The sequence below is a fragment of the Taeniopygia guttata genome, chromosome 8, assembly GCF_048771995.1.
Source record: "Taeniopygia guttata chromosome 8, bTaeGut7.mat, whole genome shotgun sequence".
NCBI lineage: Eukaryota > Metazoa > Chordata > Aves > Passeriformes > Estrildidae > Taeniopygia > Taeniopygia guttata.
The window spans coordinates 24,467,510-24,482,046 of NC_133033.1; the positions used below are offsets into that span (position 1 = coordinate 24,467,510).

General features: G+C 40.5%; 1 protein-coding gene across 4 annotated transcripts in view; it reads right to left on the minus strand.

Moving 5' to 3' along the window:
• TPR (translocated promoter region, nuclear basket protein) overlaps window positions 1–14,537 on the minus strand; it is a 33,557-nt gene that overhangs the window by 6,754 nt on the left and 12,266 nt on the right. For 3 of the 4 annotated variants that reach the window (XM_030279473.4, XM_030279472.4, XM_030279470.4), the window contains exons 19-42: window positions 14,190–14,324; window positions 13,291–13,431; window positions 12,964–13,132; window positions 12,331–12,497; window positions 11,969–12,121; window positions 11,289–11,405; window positions 10,449–10,652; window positions 10,174–10,358; window positions 9,841–9,988; window positions 9,340–9,477; window positions 8,584–8,715; window positions 8,217–8,347; window positions 7,648–7,858; window positions 7,348–7,494; window positions 6,766–6,964; window positions 5,926–6,131; window positions 5,375–5,436; window positions 4,277–4,485; window positions 3,701–3,973; window positions 2,782–2,930; window positions 1,876–1,959; window positions 1,359–1,559; window positions 889–1,020; window positions 278–368 (exon numbers count right to left, since the gene is read on the minus strand). In XM_030279473.4, coding sequence (XP_030135333.4) covers window positions 278–368; window positions 889–1,020; window positions 1,359–1,559; window positions 1,876–1,959; window positions 2,782–2,930; window positions 3,701–3,973; window positions 4,277–4,485; window positions 5,375–5,436; window positions 5,926–6,131; window positions 6,766–6,964; window positions 7,348–7,494; window positions 7,648–7,858; window positions 8,217–8,347; window positions 8,584–8,715; window positions 9,340–9,477; window positions 9,841–9,988; window positions 10,174–10,358; window positions 10,449–10,652; window positions 11,289–11,405; window positions 11,969–12,121; window positions 12,331–12,497; window positions 12,964–13,132; window positions 13,291–13,431; window positions 14,190–14,324 — 3,784 coding nt within the window. The remainder of the gene's footprint in view (window positions 1–277; window positions 369–888; window positions 1,021–1,358; window positions 1,560–1,875; window positions 1,960–2,781; window positions 2,931–3,700; window positions 3,974–4,276; window positions 4,486–5,374; window positions 5,437–5,925; window positions 6,132–6,765; window positions 6,965–7,347; window positions 7,495–7,647; window positions 7,859–8,216; window positions 8,348–8,583; window positions 8,716–9,339; window positions 9,478–9,840; window positions 9,989–10,173; window positions 10,359–10,448; window positions 10,653–11,288; window positions 11,406–11,968; window positions 12,122–12,330; window positions 12,498–12,963; window positions 13,133–13,290; window positions 13,432–14,189; window positions 14,325–14,537) is intronic. The other variant, XM_030279471.4, reaches the window with a different exon arrangement.

Below are 14,537 nucleotides of genomic sequence, written 5' to 3' on the forward strand. Positions count from 1 at the left end.
ACAAAGTATTAATTATTCAGGTGCTGATTTAGAGACAGATTAATCCAGTGAGCCATTAAGTTTCCACAGCAACCAGAGCTTGCAGGATTTTCAAAGGAATTTAGAATAAATCCAGAAAAGATCATTTCAAAAGAATCCACCCTGCACGTTGAAATGGCCTTTAGTATTTCACTGATATTTTTACTTTTAAGTGCAGAGTTTAACACATGGAAAACAGCTTCTACATTTCCCTCCCCCTACATACACAGACTGTGAAAAAAACATGGAATAACTATACCACTGTTCTGGGAATCTGCTGCCCTCTGATTGCTTTCAGTTCCTCCCATGCTCTCTTCAGTCTCTGTTCCAGGATCTGTACCATCAGCACCCTAAAATCCCACATAAACAGAGTATGACTAAACAAAATATAGGTTGTAAAGATAATATAAAAGCAGTACAAAAGTATTAAGAAAGTTAAAAAAAAGTCAACTATATGGCAACCTTAAAAGATTTCTTTAAGTATCTACAGCATTAGGTAAATATAGTCAACTGTATGAGACTTCAGAAGTTTTGAGAGTCTGTGCATATACAAACCTGAACAATGTAGCCACCATCATTTAATAACAACAGGCAGTGAAATATCCAGCTCTTCAAAAGCCTCACCAGTTTTGCTACTACAGTATATGCTGCTGGCTCCTGTTTTTCATTCAGCCCTCTTAAACATTCCTAGCTGATTTTTCTTGTGAAAACACCAGTTGTAAGAAATTACCATGACACAGTATCATGCTTCAACTTTTGGGGATGAATTCATACCAAAATATTCTCTTCCAAGCATTCACATCTGTGCATTACAGCACGGATTTGATGTAAGAAATTTACCAGGCCACAAAAGAAAGGTACAAATCTCACCTCAGCATCATCTGCTTCATATCCATCATTGCCATCAGCACTACCAGTTCCTTCATTGCTGTCATCACCTTCATCTCCCATCCCTGTGTCTTCATCATCATCCTCGTCCTCCTCTTCCTCATCATCATAATCCTGTGATGAGATAATAAAAGAGCCTTAGAGAAATGTAGAAAGGGGAGTGGAATAGGCTGGATGTGGTGCACAGATCAACAACCACCACCAAGACACTTCCTCTCCCCCTCTTCAACAGGACATGGATAGGAAAGAAGATGGAAAAGCCTGAGGGTTCAGGGAAAGGAAGGTAAAAGAAAAATTCAAGGTGAATTAGCAGGTAGCTTTAAAACACTACAAGCATTCAGGCAATACAGACCACTTACTCAGTCAGTGTAATTTGATTAAATTAATCCTGCCTGGTAAGTTTTACATCTGATGAAAGACAGAATCATAAAGGAATTCCAAGATATACATACTTCCTGCTCCCCTTCATTTTCTTCATCATCATCATCTTCATCATCACTATCAATTACAATCACATCATCTCTCTTGGACTGGCCATCCTGAGATGAAGAAGTGTTTTGTTGGTCTGACTGAAGGGATCCCAGATCTATTGGGATAGATTGGGAAGTTTCCTCGCTGTCCTCCATGGCTGCGTACTCCCCCTGTGTCACACCCTGCCAAAGACCAAATGCAATCACCAGAACAAACAAAATTCAATGCACCATAATCAACAGCAAGAGAACCAGACTCTGGTGTTTAGAGGACAGTTATTGCTGTTACTTAAAAACTGACCAGAGGTGAGGACTAAAGAGAATGTGACCAGTGACTGTCAGTGACTGAACAGTTCAAGTCTAAACTTGAAAACATTTTAAGTGGTTTCCATGGGAAACCTGCAGAATTCCCTTTGAGATTTCTCTTCTAAATATACTGAGAGCTTGTGGGGCACATGGGCATTTCTGCTGAAGATTTTTGCTCTTCAAATATGCTTACTTCTCCAATGGAGTCTTGTGAGTCTTGATTGTATGTTTGTGCCTCCACCTCTCCATCAGTGCTCTCTTCTGCTGTCACTTCCTCCTGGAAGAACATTTTTCTCATTTAAAACATATCATTAGCACTAAACCACTAAAAATGCTCGAGATGTGTGGTGGTTTTTTTGCTTTTTTTTTAAACACTTCTTCAATAAAAATTATCTTTTCCCACAAAGATTATGGACAACATTTTCACCTGCTTCCTTAGCAATGCTTTTATCAAAAATCTCATTTCCCTGCCCTGGAGATATACAACTTCCCCAGCCCACTGGACTTTAGCATACCTCAATCTTTTCAGGACCAAACCAAATCAAAGTTTCCCATTCTATCCCCAGCCTTCCAGATCCTTAAGTGGTAATGTTCTTACATAATCCTGCCCTCTTTCCCTTATGAACATCCCTCTGGCACAGAGTTAATAAAATATCTTTGGCTTCCTTAACACTGTGAGGTTGTCTCATCAATTTTATCCCTTTTCCACAGCACATCCCAAATCCCTCACACCAACATTCACACACATCTTCTGTAACCTTTTCCAGCAACTCATCTTTGTCTCCTTAAATAACCCATATTTTTGTCCAGAATTACTGTAGATAAAGACCTTCTGAATCACACTGAAACAAGTCTGAACTACTTCCTCCTCAATCCTAGGATACAGCCCTCTCTCTTCCATCCTGCAGGTTAAGATTTACATCATTCATTCTAACTGGTTTAACCTTTGCCTTTTTAGATACCCAAATATAATTGTTTCCTCCCCAACAGATTAGAAAGTCAGTTCAGAATTCACTGACTTGCTCTGAAGTAACATATTTTTTTCTTCCCATTCAAATCCTACAAAGAATAAGTAGAAGCAGTTTATGTTTGTGCAAACCTCAGGCCCAACTCTCTGCATGATTCTCAGTTTCTTTGAAGTAGGGGCATCCACTGTTTCCTCAGAGATCTGGTCTGAATTCTCCACAGTGTTGTCCTCCTCTTCCTCTCGAGTGCGTTTAGACAGTGAAGAACTGGGGGTAGCTGAAACTTTAAAGACCTCTCAGTTATTTCCAAAACAACACATGTACAAACCAGAAATCAAAAGCTTTGGTATTTTCCTCTGAAGATCACCTCCATTTCTGCACTGAATGACAACAATCAATCAGAATTGCACTGAGCTGTTTCCTAGGCCAGGAAAACATCAGCCCCTTTAGTTACAAGTCTTAGGCTCTCAGGCCTTTATTCACAACTGGCCCTAAATATAAACCTCAGGGTACAACTCAAATATTTCTTGTAACAGTTTTGCTTTTGACAAGTACACCCAACGAGAGTATCAGCTGGAAAAAAGAGAACCCCAACAGTCTGCAGAAATGTTTTTTTGGGGAACAAATGTTCTATTTACATTGTGTAGGATAAACAGATGTGCAAGAGTGTATTACAGTGAGTAGCTTTAGAGTACTTCCTACATTTTAAATTCAAGCTTAAGTAGCTTAGTCATGGCTCCTAAAATTAACCTTGCTCATAGTGCCATGGAAACAGAGCCAGCAAGGTTTAATGTATTAAACTCCAAAGCTTCTCTGAAAAAGACAAACACAAAAGAATGTACTTTAAGGAATGCAGTGCCAACAGCATTTCAGAGGCACCACTTCTGACAGCTCAAGAAGGAAGCCTAACTTCAGAAGTCCTTAAACTGTACAATAAACAAAGGGAGGAGAAAATGGCCTGAACTAATGTGAGGCCTGGTTGGCCAAGGGTCCAATAGGAGCTACTCTACAAGGAACTATTGAGCAAAGCAGGCGGACAAAAATGACACCAACCTGTGCCAAACACGGCTGTGGAGGTGGAGGGCCTCTCTATCTGGGAGCTCTGCACCACCTCCACGATGGCAGGGGCTGGCTCTTGAGCTGCAGGCTCGATCTGAGCGTGGCTTTGCTGGGTGGGCTGCACGAAGGCAGTGGCCTGTGTCTGCTGCTGCACAGTCAGGATGGGCTGGGGCAGGGACGTCTGCACGTTGGGGCTGGTGGAGCGCACGGAGCCGCTGGCACTCCCGAACACTGGGACGTGCTCCACGGGTCCTTCCGACTGCATGGCTGCAAGGCAAACAGCAGCACAGTCAGGTCTTTGTTCATCCAGCATGGCTCACAGTCTCCCTCCCAGGATGCCCTGAACAAGCACATTCAGGGCTCTGCAGATGAATTCATGTCATGTACATCCCCAGCTGAGGAACCATGAACTTTGCTGCAAGTAGAATGGTCATGGAAGTGCAACACTCCAAGAGATGCGGGGACAATGACACCGTCCAAGGCCCTCCCACACTGACTGCCACCAACATTTCAAGGAAAAGGCAACACTTCTGAGTACTGAGGATCCTTATACTACACTAAAAAGCTCACCTTCCTGAGTCTCCACCTGTGTTGTTGGCATAACTGTGGCTGTGGGGGTAGTGGTGGGATTGGTGACTGTGGCAGGAGTCACCATTGGACGGATGCTGGCTCTTGGAGTAGACTTATTCCCAGCTATTGCAGCAGCAGTCACTTTACTGGGAGTTGACACAACAGGAGTTGGTTTAATATTTGCTGTTGGGGGATCTGAAGTGCTGGCACTGAAAAACAGGAGATTGATTTTATCATGGTACAAAAATCAGATTTTAAAAGTAACAAAAAAATATATTCTCACAGCCAGAAACAATATTTTTTAAAAGCTTTTAAATTTAAAAGCCTGAAAAAAGCATAAGGAATTGTTTTCCAAAGTTTTTATGATTGAAAGAAGAGAGACACACTATGCCATCAATAGCATTTTATCCAGCTTGGAGAACTGACAGGTCTCTTCCAAGGTAATCAAGTGGGAATCTAGTAACAGATCAAAATGTTTGTACTGTTGGCTGTGCTGGGACTTTATTACAGCAAGTAACACATCTTGCATCAAAACTGATTCACTCAATACAGAGCGACGTCACCTCTTGGCTGAGACAACGGGCGGCCAAATTTTAGGAGACATTTTTGAAAGACTTGTCTAAAGGATGCATTCATAATAGCTGCGAGAAGTTTGTTATCTCAGCTCAGCAGTACAGCAGTTATTTTCCATTTCAGAGCTTAGGCAAATGACTGTTTTATCTGTTGTTAGAGTTATCTGTTCAGTCCATTTCTCATTCTTGCACATGGAAGATCCTTCCCAAAACCAAAAAGGTTAAAGTGAACAATCAAAATTATACACCTTCAAAAACCTTGAAGTTTGAAAACAGTTTTTAAAAATCTTCCATGTTTCCCAGATACCATGTTCCTGGTGGTTAATATGCCAGCTTGCAGCTTAAACCCCCTATTAATCAGATGTAGCTGAGAAAACAGGAGGAACGCATTATTTCAGTCAGCATCTTTGCAGTGGCTTAAGAAAAATTATGAAATGTCAGTGGCTTGCTAAAAAGAAGAGCAACTACATAATGATAAACCCAAGAAGTATCAACCACAGAAACTCTGCAAAACCCTTGAACTCACATTCCTCTTTCACCTGAAGCTGGAGTAGACTTGAGTGAGATTTGCCTCTGCTGTTCTGGGACCTGTTAGGTAAAAACCAGATATCATGTCAGGTACATGTGAAACAGGCAGGCAACATGGAAAACACTTCAGCACTTCACTAACAAGTCTGAAATAAATGCTTGTTGGATATTTACCTGGGCAGACTCTGTAATTATGGCAAATTCTCCAAACCAAATCATACCAGCCATACCAAAGCTGGAAAACAATTTGGTAACTGCTTAGGTATTTTCTGAAGCTTTGAGACATGAATCCATTATACTAAATGCATGAGTAAAATACAAAAATAGAAGACATAGCATGAACAGCTCCTTGGCTGATTCACAGTGAATGGCAGAACTGCCGGCACTGGGAATTCTGATTAGGGCAGGAAATTTAAGTTTCGAACCCTTACTGAAGCCAACCTGTGTATTTCCAAGAGCATGGAATGGTGGGCACCTGAGTCCAGGCTGGGCAGTGGTGGCCTGGCTGCTGTCCCAGGGCTGTCTGGCAGGACTGTGTACGTGTTGTACCTTGTTTGTGGACTCTGGGGGCTCATCCCGCTGCTCGTGGTGCCGCTCCTGCTGCTCCCGGAGCTCCCTCTCCAGGCGGCAGATCCGCCCCTCGTACTGCGACTTCAGGGCGCTCATCCGCACCTCCAGCTCCGTCTTCTGCTCCTCCAGGGAGCTGCTCTTCTGCTTCCACTCCTCGTTTTCCTTTGTGAGCTGCTCTTTTGTACCTGGTGGAACAGGAAAGGGTCCAGCCTTGGTGAATCTGCACACTGAACACCTGGGTGTTTTACCAGGTCACTGAAGTATTCTGAAATCCTAAAAATGTTAAGCTATAAAAGGAGATCAGTGAGGCAGTATAGCCATTTTTCTTTTTAATTGCAATTAAATAAGAAGAAACTGAAGAAAGAAAAATATGTAATAAATATAGATAAATTAAAACTTAAAGAAGTAGTCCCAAAAGAACAAGATGTTTTCAGCAAGCTCTTACACCATCATTCCTCTCAGTGACATTTAAAAACAGAGGAGACAATGTGTTTTGCAATTCTACATTTAGGGAAGGGGAGAATTACCCAAGTAGTTAGTAGGGCCAATCTGCCCTAATCAACAGAAGATCAAAAATGTTATTGTGTTGGCTGGCCAAAAGAAGGCCAAACCTTTTCTATGTCCAGTGTGCAGCTACTTATGTACTTATCCCCTGGAGGATTAAATTTTAAACTTTAGAACAATCCCTGTAGCATTTAGTCTAGAAAACACTTTTCAGTAAAATATGAAGCAGGCCATATTTTTCAAGCATCCTGTCTAAAGGTTTTTCCATAGAAATAATCAAAAATCTCTAAGGACAGAAAAAAAGAATTACAATACCAGCTAATTGTGCAATTTTCTGCTTGGCTGCAAGCAAAGTCTTCCTTGTTTTCTCCTCCTTCTCTGTGATCTGTTGCCTGAGTTGTTCTTCCTGTGTAGTCTTCTCTTGTAGATCTTGATGGAAACGGGCCAGTTCTGCCTGTAGCTGCATTATCTGCTCCTGGAAATTTCTAACTTCAGTTTCCTTTTCTGTTATTGTCTAGGAAGGGAGAAAGATTGCACTTGTCGGCCACAAGCAACTACTTCAGCAAATATAGGGCCCAAGTTCCAAGAAGCTGGTGTTAGATGGCCACTGGATTAAGGTTAAAAGGTTTCTTATCAACAACAGAAGTTCAGTCCTCTCTGAATGCAAGAGCTGGAGAACAGCATTCTCTTTCCCACTTATTCCAGGAAATAATGTGAGACACACTAGACACAGGATTTACACCAGGCTTAAGATCCCTCTTTCCCAAGAAAGTAGAGGCACAACTGGTCACTTCCCATATTTCTGTGACACACATTAAAACTGTTCCCATTCTTCACTGCTACACTCTTAGGACTGCAGTGGAGAACAAGTACTCTGAAATTACTCACTGTTCTTACCTTTTGTAAACTTTCAACCTGAGTCTCCAAATTCTTTGTCTTCACTTCAGCTTGATTGAGAGTGTCTTTCAGCTCTTGTACTTCTTGGGCAGAAACCTGGTCTTCTTGTGGTTCTGCCAAAGGCAGAGTTGATGATTCAGCAACCATCTGAAAGGCATGAAGAGGTACAAGGCTGAAGAGGACTATCTGATCACAATGCCATTACCTTCACAAGATGCTTTTGTGCGCCATATGATTGGTTTAAAAATTCTGGGCAAACCCCAGGAACTCAAAGGAATTCTGCATTTCAGTTCTCCCTACCTTATCATGCTGTGCTTTCAGCTCCTCATACTGAGTCTTGTACCTGCGACCGATTTTCTTGACCTGTGTTATAGTTTTCACTTTTTCCTGTATGTCAGCTACTTTAGCATCCAGTTCTTTCTGCAAAGTGTCCTTTTCTGTTCTTATTTTAGTTACTTCATCCTTCAGGCTCTGAACAAGATTCTGGCTTGTAGTCAAAGATGCATTAGTTCTAAATGACAAGAGATCAGAGGGAGATGCAAATGAGATGCCTGAAAACATATATACATTTCAATACCCCTTATTTAGCTAACATCACGGGCATTATCTGCAGTGGATTGTATTTTCTAGGATTTGCAATACAGACTACAAATTATTCTACAATACATTACTTTGGAATCATTTCAGCTAATAGACAGCTTGCAAAACAACTCTCACTTCATCTTATCTTCTTGTTATCAAGCCACAGAAAGAATACCAAAAGTTTCACAGCTACATGGAGACACTTAATAAATTACACTTCCAGATACAGCTAGAATTAGAATATTTATCTTTGCACCAAACTTTCTACTAATTGACCAATACCACACCTGGCAACTTCTGCTTTAAGCCTGCCTGTTTCTTCACTCATCTGTTGGACACGCTTGGCATTTGCCTCCTTCTCAGAGAGCAGCTTTCGATACTCTTCGAGATCGGTGTCCTTCTGCTGGCTCAGTAAGTGCTGGAAGGGGAAGAAAACGGGCATTTTTGTGAAATAATTACACAGTTATACCCAGAAAATCTCTTTGAATTAGAGCCACTGCTTTTGCATTTTGATATGGAATACCCAACTTTGAAGCTGCGTGAACAATACTTTGTAATTCAAACATATTTCTTAGTTTTTTGTTCCTGTAGTTGTTTGACTGGTGGGCTTTTTTTTCCCCACATTATGTTCTTTGAAAGGAGGCATTTCCCCACCTGAGTCCGGGCTTTCCAGCGTTTAACATCCTCTTCCAAGAGCTTTTTCTCTGCCTGCAGCATCCCACTCTTCTCACTGAGCTCGGCATTCGACTCCTGCAGGGGCAGGATGTCTGCCTCGAGCTTGCGTACCTGCGAAAGCACAGTAAGGGGTTACACTCTGTATCTCAGGAGACTGAAGGAATCACTCAGGAGAAAATCATGATAGAGCTTCTTTCCTAACTCTCTGCCTTCCAGTGGCCAGCTGGAGGAAGGGAAAAGGACAAGAACAACAGGAGAAAATGATCCTACAGAGAAAAAAATTTATTGGTGTGACTTTCCAATCTTAGATGCTCACTCTGTACTTTGGATTTTAACATTATTAATCTCTCCTGTACCAATGCACTGGTTACCATTAAAATAAGCAGTATCTCCCTTTTAAACTCTTAATAAAGTTGTGATCTGTTTTAGCAGTATTCTTTTGCCATTTTAATGTAATTGCTGATGATATCTTTGTTCCTGGTACACCTCTAGTTCAAGGATAAACACTGACTTTCAGGCTCATCTAAATGGAACTGAACTTCCAAGCTTTCCAATACTGCAGATGGACCAAAGTCTTTTAAAATTGGAAATGGAAGTTTCCTCATTAGCATACAACTTCAAGGCATAATTATAATGCAAATCACATATTTACTGTAATTAGCAATTACAGTAATATCCTGACATTTAACCCATACACTAATTATCTCAAAGGTTTATATGAAGCTCAGTACTAACCTTTGCTTGTATCTGCTGTAGCTCTTGCTCCAGCCTCTCCTTCTCCTCCCTTAACATCTTGTTGGTTTCTATGAGTATGTTCATGGTCTCAGTTTTCTTCATTAATTCTTCATGCTGTGCAATGGTTTTTGCTGTTACCTGTGGAAAGAGCCAACTCAATTTGTTTTGCTTGCATATGCACATATACTCCACTGGGATCTGGTATAACACCACCTTGGAAAGCTATCATGGCATTCATTATTTCACATGTATATTCACAACACTGAGAAGCAGGAGATGGGAGAAAATAAAAAAGATAAATTATCTTTATTTTACCCTAATTATGAGATTTTGGAATTGCCACACTCTCTCACAAGACTCAGAACAACATACTCCATTTGGTTATAAGCAATCGCAGTTAAAAAAAACTCCAAATTCTGTAAAAAATTCATTTTTGGGCACAGGCAGCCCCACAACATCCCTGTACTCATTGAATTCATAAGCATTAAGCCCCAGCCATACCTGCACCTTCTCCCTCTCAGCATTGAGGCTGTCCTGCAGCTCCTGGAGCTCCCTCTCCAGGTGCTCCACTCTCTGGCGGTACCGCAGGCTCTCCACCTGCGCCACCTCGAACCTCGTCTCCGCAATCTCCTTCTCCCGTCGGATAAACCTGCAGGGAGGAGTTCAACACCACATCACACCAGGAAAATGTTCTCAACTGCTACAACCACCTCCCATCAGCAAAAAAGCACTTGAATTTTTAACATTATCCCTCAAGTATAAAGTAATACAGAACTATTTAAGTTCAAATCTAATATTTAACCCTCAGACGAAGGAACCCAGAGCAAAGGTTACCTAAGAATTTCCAAGATTTGTTCCTGGGATTTGCCTTCCTCACTAAGAGAAACATTTGCTGCAGTTGGGATGGCTTCTTTCATGGAAGTCACCATCTTATTGCTCATGCTCTCCAGCTGCTCATGTAATAATCGATTTTGTTTTTCCAGATCCTCACAGCGGGATGCAAGTTTTGAAGCTTCATCCTAAAAGCAAAATCATTCACTGAGTGTGATTTCTGTGACTGAATTTCTGTTAACCGAAAAAACCCACTGAAACAACAGAGCCCATCACACCTTGATCATTCTCTCTCTCTCTTCCCAGGAGGCTTTGGATTCCAGGAGCTCAGACTCTGCTTTCTGAGCAGCCTCCTCCAGCTGCTGCCTCACCGCTGTGTTCTTGGCGACTTGCTCTTTGATGGCCTGCAGTGCCTCCACATCAGCAGCATGAAGCATCAACTCCCGCTCATATTTGTTCTGAGCTTCAGAAGCCATCATTGCCTGCCCAAAACCAGAATAAATGAACTCTGCTACCCTTATTTTGATGTGTAAAACAGGCAAGAATCAAGTGATCACATAAAGCAAGAATAAAACCACTGCCCAAAATCTCTGCTATTCGCAAGCACAGGAAACATGGAAATGCCCGTCTAAAACATTTGGGGTTGGATTAAATAGCCAAAAGTTTTTCAACATTCTTGACACCAATTAGTGCTGCTAGAACTCTTATCTGTCGAAAAGTAAATTCCCTTTAAAAACAGTTGGTAACAAGACAATCTTATCAGCTGCTGCTAAATATCACACTGCTCCACAGTCATTAAGCACAATAATTATCTTCTGGGTTAGAAAAGTACTTTCCCGTTGTTTTGTTGGGAGCATTTTCAACCCCTCCTCAGGGCATGGAGGCAGCAATTCATTAAAACCAGTTAATTACATTCCCAAACTAATAATGAAACAGACCTTAGAAACAGAAATCTATTGTATTCAATAAGCAGCTGCTCCCAAAACAGAGAATGTGCTCTCCCAGCACTTTTCCTGCCTCCAGCAGTCCCTGAGTAACAAGTTTAGTTTTGAATTCAACTGAAAGCTAACAGGAATTTTGCTGACCCTGGCTAAAATAGGCAAACACCACAAACATACTTGTTCCTGGCAGTCCCTCCTGGCCTGTTGTTCATTATTCAGTGCTGTGCTGGCTCTCTGAAGAGCTTCCTGAACCTCTGACTGCACAGCTGAAAGACTCTTCTTCAGTTCTGAAAGCTGCAGTGACAGGGGAACAACAGAAATAAAGAACAAACCCAGGACTAAGTGGCAAAGTATTTGCAGAGTACTGAACACAGTCATTCATAATAGTGATTATTTTATTACTTACAGATTAAAATTAGTATTAAAAGAGAGAAATACTTTCTATATTTTGAGTATATATATTTCAGTATTTTGAGTATACTTTCTATATTTATTAGTATACAGATGTCTTTCCCAGTAAAAATGTAATCCTTTACTTTCAGAGTTGGGCCTGCAGTAATTATAAACTTTGTTTCCTTCTGAAACCTCTCAAAAAGGCTGTGTAAAACATAAGCATGAAAACATTAGGTACGTTTTCCTGCTCAAAGATCAGGCAGAGAGTGACAGCTTTAAACACCCAATCACTCCAGTGAAGTGACACTGTCAATGTACTGCTCATGTCTGGAAAACTCTCACGAATTCAGGCATCCTGGGTACACTCTAAAAGACCTGGTTCAGACACTGCTATAGGTAAGTGAAGCTGAGGAAGCTTTGGCAAAGCCCATTCCTGGGGACTCTCAGGGAGGGTCAGTGCATACCTGCTGTTCCATGTTCTCCACAGCTTTACGCTTCTCCTCCTGCAGTTCCTGTTTTTCCTTTTCTGACTCCATCAACTTCTTTTCCAGCTGTGCCTGATATTCTGAAGACTCCTTTAGACGAGCTTCAACTGTTGTACGAACTTCCTCTGTCACCTTCATTAAAATCCATCATGAAATCCATTTTATATCCAGTTAAATACATTATTCTGATACAAAACTGGAATTTTGTTAACAATTTAAAGCCAGAATTGATATTCTCAGCATCTAATTTAGAACAACAACACTGAAAATGTGGAAAATCACAAACAGCAGTGAATTTTTGCTCTAAAAAAGTAAATAAAAAGAAGTAATTAACTACTTACTTGTTTTTCCTTATTGAGGGATTCCTCCAGGCTAAGAACCATAGCCCTGTACTGCTCCACATTACTGGAACTAGTCTTGAGCCTCTCTCTCAGGTCATTGACTTGCTCCTCAGCTTGTCTCAGACGACTTACAAGATCATCCACATCTTCATTTGTACTAGGCTGACCTACAGTGTTAGAACACATTCATTAAGTAAGTTTAACATAGTCCTAAAATCACTGTTCTCTTGAAAACTGAAGTAATTTTCAGATAACAACATGATAAAAACAATTACTTATTTTCACAAAGCTTCCTTAAATAAAACTGTAAGCCCTCACCAAAATAAAGGCTTATAATAAACATTGTTAACTATTTAAAACTATGTAGCCTAACACACTTAAGTTCCTTCTAGTAATAAAAGGAATCTTTTAAGAAGTTTTGCATTATTTTTCCCCTTTGACAAAGACTGTTTGGATGTGAATTTTCCATTAACAAATCATGCTGGTTATCATCTGTCTGAATATGTGATTGCATTAACAAATCGTTTAGTGTACTGTTGTCCCAGTTCTAGCTATTTTGGACTGTGAATTTTACCATTCTGCAGGTGGCAATGCTTAGCATAAAGAGAAATTAACTGTAGAGGAAGATTTTACCTTTCCCTGGAGGCCTTTGTGAGGACTGGGATGTCAGCTGGGCCTCAGTGTTGTTCAGCTGCTGTTTCAGCATGGCATTTTCCTTCTGGGCGTTCTTCAGGATCTCCTTTGTGTTGGTGTGACGGTTGGTCTCTGTCTCCAGCTGCCTCTTTAGGTCCAATATATGAACCTGCAAGCACAGGGTTCTTCAGTTTGCAATTATTCCCAAATGGCACAGAGGCCAAGTGGGGTTCTACATGTCAGGTATGGAGAAGAACATGCTGCACTCTGGCAGAAGCACCCGGGCCTTTATTTTCTTCCAAACAAGTGCAGCACACTGACACTCACCTCTTGATTCTTGGTAAGGGAATGTCTCTGTTCCACCTCACTTTCCAGTTTTTTCTTCAGCTGAGATATCTCATGTTCAAGCTTTTCTATCTGATTATTGAGTCTCTGCTTTGTTTCTGTCTCAGATCTCTCGAGTATTCCCTGAAAAAAGAGCACAGTGCATTTTGTTTACAACACACCTCAGTGATTTTCTTCTGAATTACTGCAGCACTTCACACAAAGTTGTCACAACACTCCTCCCACCCCAAGAATAATCAAATAATAGGTAGATACAGAAAATGATGAAAAGTAGTGCTTACAATGTTTGAATGTTTGACATAGCTTTGAAAGGTTTTATTAATAATGTTAATACAACAAATATTATTAGAAGAAAATCTATTATCCATGGAATCTAATGCCATGAACTAAAAAACATCCTCCAAAAGATGAACTAGAGAATTCAGTCACATGATAAAATGTGCATCCTTAAATACATTCTAAGTGTCAACAGACATTATAATAAATTATATAAATGTAAAAAAGTAAATATAATGTAACAACAAAATCAACTACCATGGCAGGCAGTGTTAGATTTTGCTATCATTAAAATTACCACTACAAATTTTTTCCTTTCTCTTTGTTTAATGTGCTTTGTTTCCATTTGACTGTGCAAATCCTTCTCATCAACTCAGAATTTTCAGGACTTTGCCCAGGTAAATAACAGAGTATCATAATGTAGGACAGGTATCCCAAACTTGCTGAAACAAATCGCTGAAGTATTTTATATTGTGTTGATTTGCAATCACATAAAAATCCAACTGAAGACCAAATCCCATGTGTCTTTTATTTGATTTTCATGGGTATTTATTGAAAAGCCTGACAGACAGACCCAACCTGGGCATAAGACTAGCACCATATACCTGAATTGTTCTCAAATTGGTGAGCAGCAAGTTCTGTCCTCTTTGTTCCACCAGCAGAGAGTCACGTTGCTGAGTGAGGCGCACATCTGACATCTTCAGGATATCCTTCTCTTTTTTCAAGTTTTCTGCTCTCACCTTTAAGACAACAAATTATAAAAACTTTATTGTCAATCCCAAATCCATCCATTGAATTTAGTATTATTTTAAAATCCATGTGAATAGTAAGAACAGAACTACTGGATATTCTGCTTTCCCTGCAAACTGAAACAACTTGGAATGCTCTTATATCTCCACTTTTGAGACATTTCAGGATATCATAAGGAAAATTCTTGCGTTAACTTGAAATGT